Source organism: Diachasmimorpha longicaudata, chromosome 11 (assembly GCF_034640455.1).
Source record: "Diachasmimorpha longicaudata isolate KC_UGA_2023 chromosome 11, iyDiaLong2, whole genome shotgun sequence".
NCBI classification, from domain to species: Eukaryota; Metazoa; Arthropoda; class Insecta; order Hymenoptera; family Braconidae; genus Diachasmimorpha; species Diachasmimorpha longicaudata.
In genome coordinates, this window is record NC_087235.1 from 4,030,185 (window position 1) to 4,050,101 (window position 19,917).

A 19,917-nucleotide genomic window follows, 5' to 3' on the forward strand; every position below is an offset into this window, starting at 1 on the left:
TTGAAATTGAGTGAACTAATTGAGATTTCAAGGAACTTAATTCATTTCTAGCAAGTCATATAGTTTACTATTTACTGGAGTTTTTATGTCGGAGGAAAAAAAAATGAAATAACTTGAGAGAATGTAAATCAAGGGAGGCTTTAAAAAAATTCAGTTTCAAATAAATTATTTCAAACAGAAATGGATGGGAATTCCTTTGCCACTTGAATTTTTAAAGTCAGTAAATTATTTAAAAGAAAGAAAAAAAATTTCGTAAGTTGCCACAATACTCAATCACACATGAATATTCACAATCAAAAGCATTTGAATTACCGATCAATCAAAATACGAGAATATATTTACCTGGATTTTCCCAATGTTTTGCAATAGATCCTCGATAATTGAACCGAAATTCATAACTCGACCGGATAATCAGCAAGTGAATGAGCAAGTGTATGACTAACGAAATTTCCTGAAATTTCAGTTGAAATATCTTGTTACCGATTTCCTCAGTTTAATTTGTCAATTTTGAATCCATACTTTTATGTCATTACTAAATACATCGAGTTCAATTGATCGATTTGTCGTCAAGTAATCAATGCATTCGAAAAAAGTTGAAAGGGTTTCCACAGTCGAACGGTCTCCCCTGCAATTCCAATAATTTAATTAGACTTTATTCACAATATTATCAGTAATTGTGAGGCAAATGATATTAAACCAAGTGGATTATAAGGTGGCAAGACTCTCTTGGGTTAGAGAGAACCGGCGAGCACTGTGTTGGGATGTGAGGTAACCAACTCGGTTGTTGCACAATCGCTGAATGATTTCAAGCATCGCCTCATATCTGGGTCATAACAAGCTACGGTTTCTAGGTTATTGTAGCCGTCCCCAAACACTTTTGATTACTCACATTGACGATCAATTGTCATTGAATTGTCGTTGAAAAAATTCTTTCTCTTGTATACATAATTATTAGTAACTTGCTGAGTTGTCGACTTGTTAATACAGAACTTACCAGGTGCAATGATAAAGAGCTTAATTATTTTTAATTATCCGGGGAACCGCTGCTATCACTCGACCACCAGTATCGTTGTCGCTATCTTGACGAGAATACCCCATATGACGTAGTTTATAATTTCAGAATGTTGGAATGTCAGTTAAAGATGTTTTTCCAATGATGGGAAATGATTGAACGCTCACGGGAGGCTTTTAGTTACGAACTAAAATCATTAACTTGAATGAAAATGACTTACATTGTCGGTTAGTTTGTTCTTTGAATTTTGCTGAATGTCTAGAGACCGTTGGAGATATCATTGAATATTGAGATGGTAAATATTTGCTCTCGAATGACATATTACACTGACATCTTGAAATGTAAAGACTTCCGTCGATTTTGACATTTTTCTGAGAATATTTTCAAATGTTAGTAAGGAGAATAACTCATTATACACTGGTAAAGACAATGGGCAATTAGCCAGTCAATCATATCCAGAATTTATTTTCAAATGTGTTTGGATTTAGTCCGGAATTATATGACAACATTTAAGCCGAAAATTCGAATAAATGTGAGAATTAATGTCGCCATTCATTAGCTTTCTGACATCATCAAACGCTTAATTTCACATTCCGTAATGAGTCAATTAACTGATCAGGTTGATGACCAAATGAAGCTGCTCCAGCACTCTTGGTCGGACATGCTGGTGCTCGATCACCTCCACCAGAGGTTACACAACAACCTACCAGACGAGACAACCCTCCACAATGGCCAAAAGTTTGATCTCCTCTGTCTCGGCCTACTGGGTGTACCTTCCTTAGCCGATCTGTTTCATGATCTGTCCCAGAAGCTTCAGGAGCTGAAGTTTGACCTCTCTGACTATATATGCATCAAATTCCTCATGCTGCTCAATCACGGTAAGAGGAAACAGCCATCATCGACAGGTACTCGTTTATTAAAAACATTTCAATTTTGTATTTTCTAGACGTACGGGGTCTAGTGAACAAGAAACATGTACAGGAGGGTCATGAGCAGGTGCAACAGGCCCTCCTCGACTACTGTGTCTCATGTTATCCATCGATACCGGTAAGACAATCCCCATAATTTTTTGATAGTCAAAAAAGCAAGAAAGAGAGCAGCAAAAAAAATAAAGTGCTATGTATTTTACTGTTGAACGCCTAGAGAACAAAAATCAACAATATAAGGAGTGGATTTGTTGAATCGTGAACCTGAAGACCAATTTGATTATGAAAAATGAAAATGTGATTAACAGTGTTGACTGAAAAAACTTTATTTCACGTGCAGAATAGTTTCAATGATCAATTAATTGTGCATTTGATGGTGAATTGAATTAATTGAAGGGAAAAACGAAAAACAGTTGGAAAACAAAATTCTATTTGATGTACAGGATAAATTCAACAAGCTGTTGGCAGTATTACCAGAGATTCACGTGGTGGCAAGTAGGGGTGAGGATCATCTCTACCAGAAACACTGCAACGGTGGTGCACCAACCCAAACTCTGCTAATGGAGATGCTTCATGCTAAGAGAAAATGAAATATAACATGGAGTCTATTGTATCGACGCTTATTGTGTCTAGTAAGTCCCGGTTATTGTCCCCAAACTAAAGACAAATTGTACCTAAAGGGAGTGCCAGCGGGAGCTTAGGTTTCATTGGACCAAAAGGAAGCAAATGCTAGGGATAACGAAACAGATTAGAAATGACGAGGGAAAAAATGAAGTAAAAAATTATGGCTCTCTGACTCCCTATTTTCATATTTTCCAATTTTCAGTGGAACGAATAATAAATGTACAATTCATATGCAAAAAAAAAATTCAGAAATTTCCTCCATGAAATTCCGTTTTTTCAGATATTATGCAATTGTTGCATGGATTGTATTTTTCAGCAGGGGATTGAGAAATAAATCAAGTGTAGTTATATTTAAAAAAATGAAAAATGAACACATGTATTTAAATATATAAACATAACATATATTTTCTATATTTGATGTTCAAGTTTTAGAGATGTATCTGAGGGGCGAAAAATACGTGAAAACAAGATAATTCAATGCAGTCAACAAAACCCAACCCAACGAGTGATTAAGAAAAAAATCTTTAAACCAGAAAATTAATAGTGAAACGTCCCCCCTCCACCGAGCACGTAGCCTCACGAGGTTGGCGGGTCGATATTAAAACAAGCGCAGGGAAAAACCGTAAGCGAGATGCCTTGAAAACAGTACAAAGGGTGGTTAGACGATGAAAGAATAAAAAAAAAAATGTGAAAAATGAAAATTTATTGGTCAAAGGGCAGGCAACTTTTGTCTAAATAAGTAAAATACTATTTTTCTAATAATCTAGAGGCAATTATTTTTAAGTGTACCACTGAAGCCTTGCTCTCACTGACGACTAAACAAAATTCAAATCACAAATAATCAAATGTTATAATTTTTTCTTACCATTAACGTTGTATTTTGAATGCACTCACGGTTGCAAATTGTTTTTTTGTTTCGTTTATTTTTTATCACATTATGATTTTTCCTGATTCTCCGGATAATCGACAATATTTTTTACTCTTGACGAACGAATTTGCCAGTAGCTTGAACCGGGACTCTAATTTTATTTAATTATATTTCACTCTTAATTCAATGGAAAATGAAAGTGAAAAATTAATTGGCCGTTTGTGCTATTGTTGCAAGGGGATTCAATGGGCATCATTTTTTTTTGAGTTGTTGACATATTAAAGCAGACGAATAAGAAAAATGAGGAGAGAGAGATGAAAATTGTGATGCGTTTGAAACGCCATGGCAATATTTATATATATATATATTTTTGTGTGGAGTTTTTGACAGATAAAAAAATATTTGAGGCAAATTATTACTTTTGACCCAACTGGGGGCATCCCTACTTCCTGATCCGAGATGTTTAACAATTTTTTCCAGCAATCTTTTTTTTTTCTTTTCTTTTAAATCTGCATTTTTCTCACACTTGCACAACAAGCAGGGCTACTGTAATTGTACATATTAGTTAACACATTCCAATTACGTTGTATAGAGTTAGAATGATACAACATGAAAAAACAATACAATTCATAAAAACAAAAAACATTAAGGACGGTGAGAAAGGATTATGCATCATGTTAAATATGTAATTATGATATTTTGTGTATAGTTTAAATGAAGAAGAAATAAATGAAGAAAAAATATATATATTTCTGTTGCTTACAAAAGAGGAAGAAAAATAAAGAGAAAATAAAATCATTAGCTACTTAATGTCTTCACTAATTATTAGGAGAATTAAATTAAAGAGAAGGAAAATTTTCATTAAAACTTTTACTTTTTTTTTTTTGTTTCTACTTTTTTTCACGAAAAAGTCAAGAAATACATAGGTGGCGGAATGAAAAATGGTAAAACAGAAATAACAACACACTTTTTACATAAACACGACACACAAATCGCGATATTTTATTACTTGTATATTGTAAAATAAATAAAGAGTTTTATGTTAAGTATGAGAAAGTAAGAAGACGTCTAACAAAAAAAATGAATGAGAAAATAAAGAAAATTTAATAAATTCATCATTGGAGCAAGGTTTATGTGGTCCCATTATAATTATCTAAATAGGTTATTAATATCCATTAAGGAATGATGACGAGGATAACAGATTTATAAATTAAGAAACTATCATTGTCTTATTGCAGTTGTTAATTATAATTAATGAAAAAAACTATTTACTAAATGTTAAGGGAGAGAAAATTATATTTAGCTGATGACAAATGGATTTTAAGGATGAAGAAAAATACCATTAAAACACAAAACAACCACGAAGATGCGAGGAAATAAAGATACCTTAGTTTATTTTTCACTAAACGTAGATTAACTGTTTAGCAGTCAAGTCAGATATGATGAACAGAATATAAAAATAATTATTTCAGTGCTGTGAGGGCCGTCATATTTTTTTTTTAGGCCTGTGGGTACCTAAAAGCCATCGGTTATATTATAATTGTGCTAGAAACGAGAAAGAAATTTTCACGAGTGTTATGAGATACAACTCATTGAGATGTGGAATCTTTGCTCGATGAGAAGTGGTGCAGAAGCCATTCATTTGGGATTTGACATAACATTTTTTCAGAAACGTATTCTTGTATTTAAACCACTAACCATAAATAATAATGCTTCTACTTTTGAAAAAATGAAATAGAATAAATTCTTCGGTTTTCACGAAGGAATTTACTATTTGAAAATGAAAATTTTTATCAAACGAAAAAATTTTGTGCAACATCTCAATGGAATCATTAAAAAACTAATCACAACGATTCATAAAAACTAAAATAAATGAAGTGCGCGCAGCGGGGATGTACCTGAAGAGTGTTTTGCGACTTGATATAAAAAAAAGCTCCTCTTGTAATAACTAGCTACGAAATGTACGTAAATTTAATTAGTCTAAACTAGAAAGAACGAGTGTTTCAGGGATATTGAAGTATATTATATTTTTTTGGATGTTGATTAAAATCACGTACACAAAACACTTGTATGAATACACGGAGAAAAGAGCATTGCACCATGGAATCGTCCTTGATTGACATATCGAGTAGGAGCCACCAATGGAAGTGATAAATCGTTAAAAAATGGAGCAAGGATTCCCTCGAGTTCACTCGTCTCTGCGATATTATGCCGAGCATAAAACCAATCTACTAAAAATGTTCCCAAAATTATCAAATCCGGTATAAGTTTCATTGCCCTGTGCAATAGGCCATTGACAGTCCAACTCAACCACAGGAAGGAAAAAAATCCACGAAAAATTGCAGAGAAAATGCAGAAATTGCAAAGTTTTCTCATTTCCTTTATCTTAAATTAAAATTCCTGAACGACAATTTCACTCTTCCGGATCGCACCGTAATTTTTCGTGATTTTGTCCCTCCGTGCAATTAATAATTACCTCCCCCCTCATCGATTGCGAGGAAGCAGACAATTTTTTTTTACGAAAAAATATTTTCAAAAGAAATTGAAGGAAAATATCAACCGAATATTTTTACTGACTCTGACGCGATTGACTACCTCTTCATTAAGTGTATTAATTTTTATATTTTCACATCTCTAGTAACCACATACCTCAGTGAAGTACACACTCTTAACACGTTAAAGGATCCCCCACTGTCGATTGTCGGTGAAAGAGATTGAGCAGCAGGATGAGCACGATTTAAAAAATCGCGTTATCACTGAAACTTTCCAGTTTTGAGGCCTCCATCTATTTTTAATTAACAAATTTCATAGAAAAATCGAAAGTTCTCGTGATCGTGATCACTCTGCTGTTTACTCTGGGTTCGTACCATTTAATGTTTATTTTTACCATTAAGCAGACTATTTATTTTTAATCCTCCAATCTTCGATTGCCTCTCGACAGTTTCATTTGCATGATTTTATAACTAAACGATAGAATACAAATAATGAACAAAAAATATCGAACGTTTTTCTTTGAATTTATTCATCCAAAGGAATCATATGGTTTTAATGATCGAAATAATTCCGTGCAACTTCCAACTCAACATTAAATGTTTTAGAACGTCTGCCGATCTGACAATTTTTGGAACAGTACATCCTCTTACCTCGCACCCAACAGTAAATCAACTTGATTGAACACGTATCAAGCCCTTGATGAAAATTGGTATTTGATTGGCAAAAAAATGGAAAAGGCTGGCACTATTAACGAGTGAATTAGGAAGAGTACTCAACAACAAAAGCCTTTTATCTCAGTATGACGAGACACGTCCATTGTCTATTTAATCGTCCGATCAGTTCCATAAATCGACACTCGTTTTCATCGACGAAAGAAGTAAAAAATGTAAATTGTAAAACTAGCAGGAAAGAGATGAAGCCATTAAAGTCTCCACGGAATACTTCATGAGAGTGTTTTATTGTACATTGTGTGAAATAATCGGTGTACAGTTTTATTATTAATTGGCGGAGAAAGTCGATATCTAAAATCAATTGATTACTCTAATTTAAATATTTGATGTGACTAAAATCCAAAAATATAGTGAAAATTTCTGAAAATTGCTTACTTGGTGGAATTTAAAATTTACAGAGAATCAAGAGGGGGATAAAAATACAAAAAACAGCAAGTGGAGAACACAAATCATAATGATATAAATATAAAATACTTTGTGCGTTGTTAACACTGCCGTTGAGCGCTGGCAAATTGTAAATTATGTAGAAAAAAACATGATGCAGAAAAAAAAATGAAAAAGGTGAAGATTCATTGACTGTAAATATATATCTTTATTATTAACATGAAAACAAGGTGATGTTCATCTTTGCAAAATGCCATTTACACTGAAATTCATTACTTTAGTTTATTTTTCATTGAACGTCGACTGACTATTTAGTGGTACTGTCACCGGAGAGGGTGACATGGTGAAAAAAAAAATTCAAATCATTATTTTTCTCGAGGTCTGTGGGGAGCCGCAAGTCATTTACCAGCGTTACGAGGCGACATTAATTATCGAGAGGTGGAATACATTCTCGTTAACAAGTGAGGCAGAATGCGAGTTTGCTATAGAATTTTTAAGATCATTGAATAACGAAGAGTCGGCTAATCATTAACGATTTTAGATTTCGAAAAACTGCAAATGTTTTTGCTGTTGGTCAAAGTTTTTCATTTCTCATTTAGTTTTTACGGTAAATTTCTTTGAGAAAAAGTCGATGGCCTGCGGGCAATTGCAAGTAATTTTACATTCATGACAGTTAGTGTGGATCAGATTTCAAAAATTCCTCGTACGACTTTTCATTCATTAATTTCGCTATTTCATCGAGCCTGGAGAGCTCGACTTTGAAGAGCCAGCCCTCGGTGTAGCACGAGGTATTGATGAGGCCTGGTTTATTTTCAACAGCTTCATTTTTCTCCACAACTTTTCCACTCACTGGGCTTATCACCTCGGAAGCTGCTTTTACAGATTCAAGTGCACCAACTTCCTCTAAAAATACACGAGATCGAGTGGTTCAATAAGAGGATGTACCATAAAAAAGACTTTCAATGTTTCTAAAAACATTAATAAACCAGAAAAGAATTTATCAATTGAGTTTAGTCTCAACCTATCCCACTAAAAAACCCCAGGTTACCAGGAGAACAGTTATCCTGTGTAATCAACGATGCAATTGTCAAGCCCTCTAGAAATTTGAAAGTGTGCTAATAATATTTTATACCATCCTGTTTGATTTCCGTCCCTACGTCGGGCAATTGTGCGTAGACAACGTCCCCCAATGCATCCTGAGCGTAATCGGAGATGCCGACAGTGCCAATTTTCCCGTTTACCTCCACCCACTCATGTTTCTCAGTGAACCATCTCTCTGAATCATCAAATTAGTCAATTAAACTCAGCTCCTACAGCTCAGGTGCCTTGAAAATATCATGTAAATTCAAACATTACCCGCCTTGACGACTGGTGTCGTGACGATCGACCTCACGTGCTCAAACCCACTGGATTTACCACAAGAGTTGATAATTTTCACTGTCTGTGTGCACGAGAATGATCTCAAACTATGTCTGACTAATTGGCTCACGAGTTGTGCCATTGTTGAACGAGTGTCGTTCGATTTTTAGCTAACAATGCCCTGTTTTTGGGGCCTCAGTCTCTCCTCCACCGACCACACACCACGAGAGCCTGAAAATTAGAGCAGAGACAACCGCGTGACTCAAACGAATGACGAAAATTGAATGATAGAAAAACACGCAATGGCCTTTACAATCTTTTGGTTGTCTTATGGCACACGACCTTTCTTATCAATCGGAATTAACGGGTGAATATAATTCCATTTATGATAATAAGTTTGGAATTTAGTCATTATTCAGTTTTATTTTACAAGAAGTTCGTTCCATCGATGACCAGAGGATCTCGTTAACCAAAACGTAAATAATAATAATAGTTATAAATTTCTAGGAGTGCAATAATGACTTGATTTATTTAAGAAAATTAAACGTATCTGAATGATTTTAACTATTCAGATTTTTTTAGGGTAGATTAGTTCGATTGCTTTCTTGCAAAATTGTTTTAATAAGTTCGATTAATAAATAAATAGTAAAAATTAAAGAGAAACTCAAAGTAATGGTATCTTCAGAAATTGAACAACATGAGTGAATGACAGTCGTGTACTCATTAATATTGGGTCATTCAATCTCGAAAATAATGAAAAATCACTCGAATTGTTTATTTATCATCAACAAAGAAGGATAAATTTATTGTACCCACGAATTTCAAGCGAGAGAGAACTTACGATATATTGACTTATCTCGACAACACGTGAGGTCAACAGTTCACGCGTGTTTATCATTGTTTTGAAAGCGTGTCTCGTACTAGGCCAACTTGAGAGCGACAACTCTTTTCCTTTGGGATGGGAGTCTCATTGGATTATGAAAGAATCATTGGAATTCTTGGGCATGAGAGAGTAAATGAAAAAAATGTAGACGAACACATAAATTCTTGTCCTCTTTGATACAATATAAGTTTATTACAAAAGCATAATTAAATATAGCAATTTTTGAATATGACAGTGGCTCCCGAAATTCATTCTCCTGTTTTGTGTAATGACAAAAATGGCCCTATCCACTTAAACTATGGAAATTTAGAGAAAACAAATTGTTTTAGTTGAAGTAGTCATCGATCACAGGTCATGTCACAGTAAGAACAAAACAATGCATCTCACGTATGAAATTATAATTGTATTAAAAGAAGTATCATTCTACGTACTCCAGTCACAATTCTTCGTGGGCCCCAAAAAGGGTAATGCCCAAACAGAAAAAAATTCAATGAAAAGAAAAAGTCCACGTCCATCGATCAAATACAGTTCAATGGTGGAAGATAATTTGAAAATTAATTAAGTGTCATCCCCAACCTTCAACTGAGTGGGGTTCTCATTACAAAATGTTCCAAATGAATTATTAATTAAATAAACATTGCCATCATGTTTTCCAACGTTCCTCAAACTGTTCTAGTTTACAAGCCTGAATTGATTCATCAATTTCCAACTATAGTTGCTCGCACGCATGAGTGCAGACCATTAAAGGCGAATCTTTCTCTCGATTCGCTATTAACAACGCCCAACGTATTGTGAAAACTCCCCAAAAATCCCCAGGAATGCGATGTCCAACCAGAAAAAATGAAAAGAAAATAATCCACGGGATGATCAATCAAAACAGTTCAATGGTAGAAGATCTCCCATTAGGATTATGAATGGCTACAGGAACAGGTTTACTCAGAGTCCACTCATACCAGACATTCTTGGAGGTGCACCTCCTCCAGAAGTGCACCTTAATTTCATCCCCAGCCTTCAACTGAATGGGTTCCCTGATGGGAAAGAATATGGGGAACCAGCTTAGCATTCCTTTGCTGTGAGAATCGGGGACAATGCTCAACGTGACATTATCAAATAGAACAGCATCAAAGTACCCAGAGAAGCCATGCAGCATACAATTCTGTTGGACCATGAACGTCCTGACATCGTATCTCGAATTATCAATAATTAAGTCTCTGTTAGGATGTGAGAACGTGAAGAGAGGCTGTACAGGTGCGATATCGTATTTACTCTGTAGATAAACAACGTGAGGTGTTTCAAAGTTGGCTAGGGGACCCTTTTCCTTATCGTAGAAGGCCTTGAGGCCCTGATAAAGCTTGGCAGACTGTACAGGCGCTATGTAGGAGGTGTAACGCTGGGGGATACTGATGCCATCGTCCTTGAGAAAATTCTGAGCACCGTCCAGGCACTCGGGCGAGAGTTCATTGTCCCCGAAAGAGCCAAGTAGTTCAGACACAAGTATGTCGGCCATCTCTGGACTCTTCCAGTCCCTCATATCACAGGCGACGATCGTTACCCTGGGCCCAAAGACATCTGTCTTGAGGGCGTGAAGAGTCACAATGGCGTTGGGATTTTTCTCCACTGCGTAAACACGAACTCTGGCTTTTGCCAGGTCAGCTGCCTGCAGGGCTGCACGTACCAGAGGTCCTCGACCAGCACCAACGACTGTTATAATCAATTCCTTGTTGTTTCTTATGGAATATTCATCCGAGGCAACTACAAGGTCTGTGCAATTGTCGTTTTGGGATTGTGAGGTATCTCTGTTCGATGATTTCATCTTGTGGACGATTGCTTGGAAAATGGCCTTTTGGTACTCGGTGTACTTGACTGGATCTCCCTCGAAGACTTCGTACGTGCTTGAGTCCAGGTTGTCCTTTAAGGGCTGCAGGGGCACTTGCAGGTAGTCCTCGTAGCCACGACAGAAGCGCTCGAGGGGCCCATCAGCCGCGTACTCTCTCTTCCACAAGTGATCTAAATAGTTTTGATAGAACGCGAGTTTATCAGCTCTATTAGCTCCAGTAATGATAAACCGAACATTGAGACCACAGAATCTCTGGATGAGGTTCTGGTGAGCCTTGGAAAGCACTGGGAATCCCTTCTTATTGTTCAAGAAAATGGTGGTGGGGAGAATGAGAGCCCTGACGGGTTCTCCAATCCACCTGTTGATCTCGGCCTCGTCAGGAAGGTCTGAACTGACAACAAGGGCCACCCTCAGTTTTCGGTCAGTATCGCAGGCGTTCCTGAAGCCATTCCACCACTCCCAGGGGCTCTCACACGAAACCTCCTCGTCAGTGCGATGAGATAGGCATTCCTTCAAAGGATTTTCCATCGGGACTTGAACCAGAAACTTCAGGGTCGAAGGTGACATCATTTTATCATAAATTATTCTCGCTAAGTTCATATTCTGGCTCAGACAACTATTCAGTTTAAACGTGACTGTCATTATCCCGAGGTGAGCGGCGAATGACAGCTCTTGGCTCAGAGAGGCCTCACTGTTGGCTCGGATGTGTGGAATTGGCGAGTCAACGTTGATGCTGGGGGAGAGCTTTCCAATGATCAAACGATTCCAGTCTGAGCTTTTCAGCATGAGGTCTGGCCTTGTGAAGGCACCCTCTCGATTCTTTGCTACCCCTGAGATAAATTCCTGGACGTACTGGGGGTGCACCATTGGCGTCATGATGAAGACGTAACTAAAATGAAATTTTGAGTTGTTTAAGATTTTTTTTTCGAAAATTGAATAATATTTGTCGTTGATGGATTACTGGTGTGTCATGACAGTTTTCTTCCAATTCATCAAAATGAATTTCTTCGAATTGACTTCATTTTTTGTTTTTTACTTTAACAACTTTAAGAATTGAAAGGTCGGTAAAACAGTTGCATTCCTCACCCGCTCGGTTACCGACCTTTCAATTCCAAAGGGATACGTCAATGTCAAAAACAAAAAGGTCAAGACTCAAAGAGCCAGTAACGGTTTAGAAAAAGTAACCAAAGGGAAATGTCTGGATTTTCTTCTGGTATTTTAGGAGCTATTGAAGACTCACTTGGCATCGTAAGCTGCTCTTAAACAAGTGTTAATGTCCGGGACTGTCCCGTAGTCCAGACCACATATCATCTGCCTCGGTGGTCCTGCCATGTCGTACTATTTATTTACTTTTATCTGGAAAATAGCAATTGATAGCATGTCATATTTTGATGGACCGTAATACCGGCTTTTAGGTTATAATCGCGGTTCGGGGTTTTCGGGAATAATTATCATTCATTTACCTGATTTATCGCAGGTAGTTGACAGTGGAGTATTCGTGACAGACTTAATTAAGTGCATATGGTCTAAGTGAAATGTTTGATAATAAAGTTAGACGATTTGCTGATTTGTTTGAGCCAGTAACTGTCGTGGACGGGAAGAACTTGCACATGTGCGCGGGATCGCACGTGCAATTGCAGGTGGTGGCCGATAGAGGGAGAGCGGGAATTTGAATTTGTAGTGGTTCAGTCCCATAAACTAATTACCCTTTCGAATAAGGACGTTTTGTTTATCACAGGGTAAATCACGCTCCAGAACAATATCCAGAAATATATAAATCTCAAATTTTGCGGAATTGTCGTAGGGCTTTGTTGCAGTATGAAAAAATATTTTAAAAACTTTATTTATCACAATGGATTAACAACAGGAAAATAATTGCAAAACGAGGATAAAAGACAAACTCTAATTTTTACATAATTATATTCAACTGAGAGATATGGTAGCTCCCAGAGATCCATCTAGAAAGAAAATATATTTTGGCAATAGATTCAGTGCCAAATTCTGCTCATAGGTCAATGTCTCACGTCATTCTACTGCCCTCAGTACCCGGACATCAGGCCAATGTTATTTTTTTAGTCGCACTTCCTCCTTCCATTGACCTACATCCCTATTCACTACAAGGGAAGTCCGAATGACAATGGACGAGGATTACCTTTCCATTCAGCTCCGGAATTATGGAACGAGCGATCTATCGTCACTTCGGAAACAATTTACCAAAGCGAGTAGAATCGAAATTGATTGTGATCAATGTGAAGGGGAAATAAACTACGATAACTTGAGTTCGCTGCTTCAAAGCCACAGTATCAAACTTAATTATATTCAGTTGACAAATCTCGACAAGAAGTTTCAATTAGAGTCTCTAGGGCATTTGCCACTTTTCGTGCAGCAAATTCACTGCTACATGAGGGAATCGGAGGAGTCGGGGGATGGTGAGACCGGAGGCCGTAAATTTCCAGTGAGTCGATATCAATTTTCATCATTAAAGCAACTAGGAGAAGAGACACGTCGCCTCGGGCGCGAGAGAAAATTCAATAAAAATTTGTGTATTGTTCACTGAACCACGATACTACACTACGTTGATTAAAAAATAAATCTAGATTGCTTTGGACACGTGGTCAGTACCTGGTTTTATATTTCTGCACATTTTTTGATAGAATTTGTTCGAATTCCAACGCCTGCGAGCGTTCACCCTCAGTGGTTTCAATTTGAGGGAGACCAGCTTAGAAGGAATTGAAGAATTACAGCATCTACTCTTCCTGGATCTAACTGAGTCCTCAGTACCTGCAGGGGAGCTCGAGAGACTCCAAGCATTAACGAAGTTGAAACATCTTTATCTGTCCTCCTGTCAACTCACTGACAAGCAACTCATAGGTCTTCTATCGACGAATAAAAATATTCAGGCATTGGACATCAATTGTGAGTTTGAAAACTGATGAGAATTGACTTCGTTGCAAATCCTGAAAGACCAGATAATTTACCATAACAAGAAAATGTTCAAAGTTAGATTAGAGGACTGAGACGTGATTGTTCATGCTTCATAATGATTACTTTATGGATTATTTATCGTTCCAGCAAATCCTGAAATCACAGATCGTTCGATGGAGCAATGCTGTACCCTCCCCGATGTGCGTATCCTCAACGTGATGAACCTACCACTTATCACCGATTACTACCTGGAGGAATTGCGCAGTCTCACAGCTCTTAATTGCCAAAACTGCCCCCTGGTCTCAGAGCCTGGCTTGATAAAACTCCTTACTTTAGCTGAGAATATCAGATATCTCGACGTGAAAAAATGTAGAGTCTCCAATGAACTGTTGGAAGCAGCTCTAGAAGTAGTTAAGTCTCGAAGCACTAAGAAATCGTTAGAAATTTCTATAGATCGACCTCTGAAGAACAAATGGGAGAGCTTGAAATGCTCCTCTCCGTTATTAAAAATTACAGATGGAACCGAGGATGATAAATAAAAAAATTAATATATTACTATGACAAAATGATTTATATTTTACGCCAATGAAATTCCTCAAAATGATACTGGTCTTTATTACCCTCAAAAAGGAGTTCACATAGAGAGTATTTTCTTCTTCATCTGATCTTCAACTTGTTTATCACTCAATACAAAATACAACTTACAATCAGCTTCTTCATGACACACACTTTCCTCACCAACAATATATTCATCTCTCCGCACAATCTTCAAATTTGGAACTCTCGTCGTTGCAACGATAAAGTTAATATTTTCAGCGAACAGTTGATACCTTTCGTCTTCCTCCAGGACAACGTGAACTTCTAAGAGGGATTTCCTGCTAACTTGGCTCAGAATATTCCTCATCCTCGTCACAACTCTCAATATATCCTCAAACCGTTGTTCCAGGACCTCATTCCGTTGGCCCACCTCACCCTGTCTGGGATAAGGAGCCTCCATCAACGAAGGAACATCCAGAAATCCCGGAAGTTTCCTCCCCAACCTTGAATACAAATCCTCGCTCAGATATGGCATCACCGGAGCCAGCACCCTCAAAGATACCTCCAAACACTTCCCCAGGGTCCACTTATGCCCCTCAACAGTGTCCTTATCCCCATTCTTCAATCCGAACTTGGTTGCCTCGAGATAAAAATCACAGAATTCATAATAAAAGAATTGTCTAACAGCATTAACAGCTCGATAAAAATTCCTCTCCGCGAAATTCTGATTGACCCTCTCGACCATCAGCTCCATTTTGCTGAGAATCCATTGGTCCACAGCGGATAGACTCGTGGGTTGCTCAATCCCCCCATCATCGGTGACTAGAAGAACATATCTGCACGCCTGCCAGATCTTATTACAAAAATGTTTATTAGTTTTGCACTCAATAACATTAAAACTGATCCTATCACTCTTGATATTATGTGCACAAAGCGTGAATCTCAGTGCATCCACTCCACATTCGGGAATTCCCCCCGGAAACGTCTTAGAATTAACAGAGAGCGTCCTTTTGAGTTCACTCTTACTCAATACCCCAGTATCAAAGCTTTCCTGCGCCCTCTTATTCAACTCCTCGAGGCTAATTCCATCGATCACATACTCCGGATTAATTACATTTCCCAAACTCTTGGACATCTTCTTGCCCTGTGCGTCGCAGAGAACTCCATGTAGAAGAACTTCCTCAAAGGGCAATTGCCCCGTCAGCTCGTCGCACAGCATCGCCATCCTCGCGACCCATAAGCTCATGATGTCATGTCCGGTCTCCATGAGACTCAGCGGATAAAATCCACGACAATTTACTCTGGGCCATCCCATGGCAGACAGGGGTAATAATCCAGCAGAGAACCAGGTGTCCAAGACGTCTTCGTCCTGCTGGACGTCCCACCCACTTCCAAATTTGCTCGCGATCTCCTGAGCCTCTGAAAGCGTTCGAGCAACAATCCAACGGGTCTCAGATGAGTTCGAGCATTTGAAGGCAGGGATTCTGTGGCCCCACCAGAGCTGCCGGGACACACACCAGTCTTTTGTGTTCTCCAGCCTCTCGATCCAGAGCTCCTCCAATTTCCCCGGCTCTATTCTCAGGAGATTGTTTTTCGTGGCTGCCAGCAGTTTCTCCGCCATTTTCTGGGTCCTCACAAACCACTGCTCTTTGATGAGGTACTCCACAACGTCTCCAGACCTGGAGCAGAGGGGGATCACCATGGGATGATCCTTCACAGCTCGCAACAGCCCTTTGTCCGCCAGGTGATCGAGGATTTTCTGCCTCGCGATGAACCTCTGGAGGCCCTTGAAAGACTTCGCTCGATCGTTCATCGTTCCATCTTCATTTATCACTTCTATTAATTCTAAATTGTGTTTTCTGCCGATTTCGAGGTCCAATCGGTCGTGAGCTGGTGTTATCTTCAGAACCCCAGTGCCAAAATCTCGTCTCACCGAAAGATCCGCGATGACCGGAATGAAGCATTCTCTCAGCGGATGAAATACTTCTTTCCCAATTAGATGGGAGTACCTCGCGTCCTCGGGGTGGACAGCAAGGGCTGCATCCCCCAGCATCGATTCCACCCGAGTCGTCGCTATAACTACTTCTTCGTCAGAATTTTTCACTTGAAAGGCCACCTCCACCATTTCACCGAAGGGAATTTTCCTCTGATACCCTGGTAGGAGAATTTCAGTTCTCTTCGAGACCTCCAGGAGTTCCACCTCCATATCTGAGATGGTGCTCTGGAGGGCTGGTGACCAGTTGACCAGATCTTTCTTGCGATATAGGAGGTTCCGCTCATTCAGAGTGATGAAGGCCTCTGTCACAGCGGCATTATGTTCTTTACTCATTGTGAAATACTCTCGGGACCAATCCAAACTAGCTCCCAAGCACTTCAGTTGAGTCACGATAGTCGTCCCTTTGGTTGTCTTCCATTCCTGAATAGCTGAGAGTAACTCCTCCTTTCCCATTTGCTTTCTTGTGATGCCTTTGGTGGCGAAGAGGTACTTCTCCACAGCTGCTTGGGTGGCTATGCCAGCATGGTCCAGCCCAGGCACCCAGAGGACTGAGTCCCCTCTCATTCTGTGCCATCTTGCCAGGACATCTTGGATTGTCACGGTCAATGCGTGACCCAGGTGCAGAACTCCGGTTACGTTCGGAGGGGGCAGGATCATCCTGAAGGAGGCTGAGTCATTTTTGGGGGTGAAGTAGGCATTGTTCTTCCAGATTTTATCCCAGTGCTCCTGTACACCTCGTGTATCGTAAGTGGTTGGAAAATCTGGTGAGAAAATTTTCTGTGATGATGGAGACTAGGGATAGCCACCAAATTTGATCTTTTCGGTATTAAAAAGGATTTAAACAGCTAGTTACAATTCTAAATGGCAAATTAAAGCTCTGAAGTTAAATCCCCAACGGAGTCCAACACTGAACAACTGGAAAAGAATATTATTTATAAACAAATCTCAATGCTTACCGGCTACACGTGCCTCGTTCAATTTATAACAATAGCTCCTGCAGAGTGTGACACTCTTCCTGAGCTCCTTCAGCCTAGTGACATTCATTTTAACCTCGTCAATCACTCTGATCAATTAACAATAAATACTGGATTACTTCAACGAAGGGATTCTTCGGGCATCAACATTTCGGAGCATTGTCACAATCACAACAGTCATCTCGTGCCATATTTACATGTGTGAGTCCAGTCATATGTTCCTACCCTTGTTGCACAACAAATCCCACTGCTCTATTCAGAGTTTTGGAGGTTATGGATCAACCACAAGCGAAACGCCAACGTGTGCATACTGGGACAATGGAGCATTGTCAATATTTCGTGAAAAGAAAAAAAAGATACTGCAGGATGACTGTGAAGAAAGGGAATAAATTCTGTGGTGAACATATGGAGGTTTCTGGGGAAATCACTGTGCATGAGAAGAAAAAAAGGATCGCCTGTCCCATTGATAGCTCACAGTACGTTCGTTCTGAATTCATTCGTACATTTGGTCCTTTGAGAGTAATTGGGGAGTCTAAATATTATTAGTTGCCTAGCATGAATGAATTTTATAGACATTTTGTAGCACCTGCTATGAATCGAGACTGGAGCAACATTTGAAGGTCTGCAATGCCAAGAAGATGATTGACGCTAAACCAGCGTACATTATTGATGGAATTAATAGGGGAGACGTGCTGGAGAATCCCAAACATGTTTCTCTCAATTTACTTGAAGAAAGTGTTGTTGAGTCAGTTATCAGGAGGGTGGAAGCTGCGTATGGTATGTCTCTAGTTGAGAGGTAATTTTTATTCCACAAATGCGACGGATTTGTTCTACTTTTAGTCGATTTACCTGAAGTTGAAGAGCTCATCCTCCAGCATGAAGTCCTCGACTCTGAAGTGAACAGTCCAGTTTACGGAAACAATACTAGAAAGCATTTGATACAGAATTCATCGCTTCTGGGGCACATTAATCGGGCGGGATTGGCACGAGAAGATACTTGCTTCATTGAATTTGGAGCTGGGAAAGGTACGTAAGTCAGACCCAGTTAACGTCAACCCTACGTCAGTTTTCGAAGAATATCTCGGAGTATAGGAAAGATAATAAAAAAAAATCTTCATATCCCTTTTTGTAGAGTAAATCGAGAGCTTTAAAAGACTGTCATATCCAAAATGTTGTTATTTCTATGAAATTTCAAGATATTCATTGAAAACTGGTAAACCTTTGCTAAATATATCCTTGTTGTAATTTTTAATATTTTGACGACCAGTTCTATTGATAAAATATCTAATTGAAATTTCCTTTCCCAGGCAAATTGACGTATTGGTTGGCTCAAATGCTCAAAACGACAAATAATAGCACAGTCGTTCTGGTGGATCGTTCTAGCCATCGAAATAAAAATGACAACAAACTGAAGAACGACGAAACAAACGTGAATACTATTCGCATCCGCGCAGACATTGCCGATCTTGCATTGAGTAGAATTCCAGAAATCAGCAGCATCAAACACAAAGTTGGAATTGCCAAGCATTTATGCGGAGCTGCTACAGGTACGATAGGAGAATTTTCTGTCCTCAAAAACAAATTGATGAAAAATATTGGATATGTAATGCATATCCAATATTTTTCGTTCGACTTCCATATCTATCGAAAAATTCTCATGCAATATTTCAACCCTCCTTTTTTAGACTTGACCATACGATGTTTATCACGTCTCATAGTAGAAGACATAAATACTCAAGTATCTGGTTTAGTAATAGCCTTTTGCTGCCATCATAGATGTGACTATGCTTCATACGTAGGGAAAGATTACCTCAGAACGTGTGGTTTCACTGCCGATGAATTTCCTATTCTATGTAGTATTGCCAGCTGGGCCACTTGTGGCACTGGGAAAAATAGAGATGCACTGACTGACCCCACGTGAGTTAAGAAACCCCCACTAAAGGCTCTTGTATAAAAATACAAATGAATAACATTAGGGTGAATGCTTACAATTACAGTCACGAGGAAAAATTGAAAAAGAGAGAGTCTCTGGGAAAGAAAGCCAAGGCGTTGTTGAATTGGGGTAGGATAGAGCACCTGAAGACCCTCGGATTTCACAGTAATTTGTACTATTATACCACTCCGCAAGTCTCCTTGGAGAACGTATGTGTAATAGCCACTCGAAAATCAGTGAGAGCCCCCTAAAACTAGATTAAGTCAAGTACTCGATCAAGTAAATAAAAATTATCATCTTAAATTGGGTCTATTCATTTATTTCCTTGTTAGGACTTTTTAAAAAGAAGAGGATATTATTGTTTAGCTATTTATACAAACTATTTACAGCAAAAACTACAAAATAAAAAATAATAATAACAAAGATGAAAGTATC

At 38.5% G+C, this 19,917-nt stretch overlaps 6 protein-coding genes across 10 annotated transcripts in view; 3 read left to right on the plus strand and 3 right to left on the minus strand.

Annotated features, from left to right (window-relative positions):
* LOC135167325 (nuclear hormone receptor FTZ-F1) overlaps nucleotides 1-10,135 on the plus strand; it is a 65,076-nt gene extending 54,941 nt beyond the window's left edge. Inside the window, exons 3-6 of one of the 4 annotated variants that reach the window (XM_064130419.1) lie at nucleotides 1,632-1,890; nucleotides 1,959-2,059; nucleotides 2,382-2,570; nucleotides 6,529-10,135. In XM_064130419.1, coding sequence (XP_063986489.1) covers nucleotides 1,632-1,890; nucleotides 1,959-2,059; nucleotides 2,382-2,528 — 507 coding nt within the window. In that variant the 3' untranslated portion in view covers nucleotides 2,529-2,570; nucleotides 6,529-10,135. The other 3 variants (XM_064130417.1, XM_064130421.1, XM_064130420.1) reach the window with 3 other exon arrangements.
* Nucleotides 6,863-8,539, minus strand: LOC135167375 (glycine cleavage system H protein). Its single transcript, XM_064130503.1, has 3 exons — nucleotides 8,395-8,539; nucleotides 8,171-8,314; nucleotides 6,863-7,941 (listed from the first exon to the last, which is right to left on the minus strand). The coding sequence occupies exons 1-3, from the start codon at nucleotides 8,537-8,539 to the stop codon at nucleotides 7,712-7,714; spliced, it is 519 nt and encodes a 172-aa protein (XP_063986573.1). The 3' UTR covers nucleotides 6,863-7,711.
* On the minus strand, nucleotides 9,442-12,959 carry LOC135167331 (protein arginine N-methyltransferase 5). Its single transcript, XM_064130437.1, has 3 exons — nucleotides 12,581-12,959; nucleotides 12,358-12,473; nucleotides 9,442-12,006 (listed from the first exon to the last, which is right to left on the minus strand). Exons 2-3 carry the CDS (start codon nucleotides 12,447-12,449, stop codon nucleotides 10,152-10,154), a joined length of 1,947 nt encoding a protein of 648 aa, XP_063986507.1. The 5' UTR covers nucleotides 12,450-12,473; nucleotides 12,581-12,959; the 3' UTR covers nucleotides 9,442-10,151.
* Nucleotides 12,960-13,183: 224 nt separating this feature from the next.
* LOC135167364 (uncharacterized) lies at nucleotides 13,184-14,608 on the plus strand. The gene is made up of 3 exons (XM_064130487.1): nucleotides 13,184-13,572; nucleotides 13,772-14,033; nucleotides 14,190-14,608. Exons 1-3 carry the CDS (start codon nucleotides 13,249-13,251, stop codon nucleotides 14,579-14,581), a joined length of 978 nt encoding a protein of 325 aa, XP_063986557.1. The 5' UTR covers nucleotides 13,184-13,248; the 3' UTR covers nucleotides 14,582-14,608.
* Nucleotides 14,609-14,676: 68 nt separating this feature from the next.
* Nucleotides 14,677-17,789, minus strand: LOC135167321 (valine--tRNA ligase, mitochondrial-like). Its single transcript, XM_064130413.1, has 2 exons — nucleotides 17,532-17,789; nucleotides 14,677-17,336 (listed from the first exon to the last, which is right to left on the minus strand). Exons 1-2 carry the CDS (start codon nucleotides 17,617-17,619, stop codon nucleotides 14,677-14,679), a joined length of 2,748 nt encoding a protein of 915 aa, XP_063986483.1. The 5' UTR covers nucleotides 17,620-17,789.
* Nucleotides 17,790-17,822: 33 nt separating this feature from the next.
* Nucleotides 17,823-19,785, plus strand: LOC135167350 (tRNA:m(4)X modification enzyme TRM13 homolog). 2 transcript variants are annotated; one of them, XM_064130462.1, is made up of 6 exons: nucleotides 17,823-18,025; nucleotides 18,133-18,326; nucleotides 18,390-18,575; nucleotides 18,857-19,096; nucleotides 19,235-19,466; nucleotides 19,526-19,785. In XM_064130462.1, the coding sequence occupies exons 1-6, from the start codon at nucleotides 17,823-17,825 to the stop codon at nucleotides 19,731-19,733; spliced, it is 1,263 nt and encodes a 420-aa protein (XP_063986532.1). In that variant the 3' UTR covers nucleotides 19,734-19,785. The 2 variants fall into 2 exon arrangements, with proteins under 2 accessions (XP_063986532.1, XP_063986533.1); XM_064130463.1 differs by having other exon boundaries at nucleotides 19,547-19,785.
* Nucleotides 19,786-19,917: the final 132 nt, after the last annotated feature.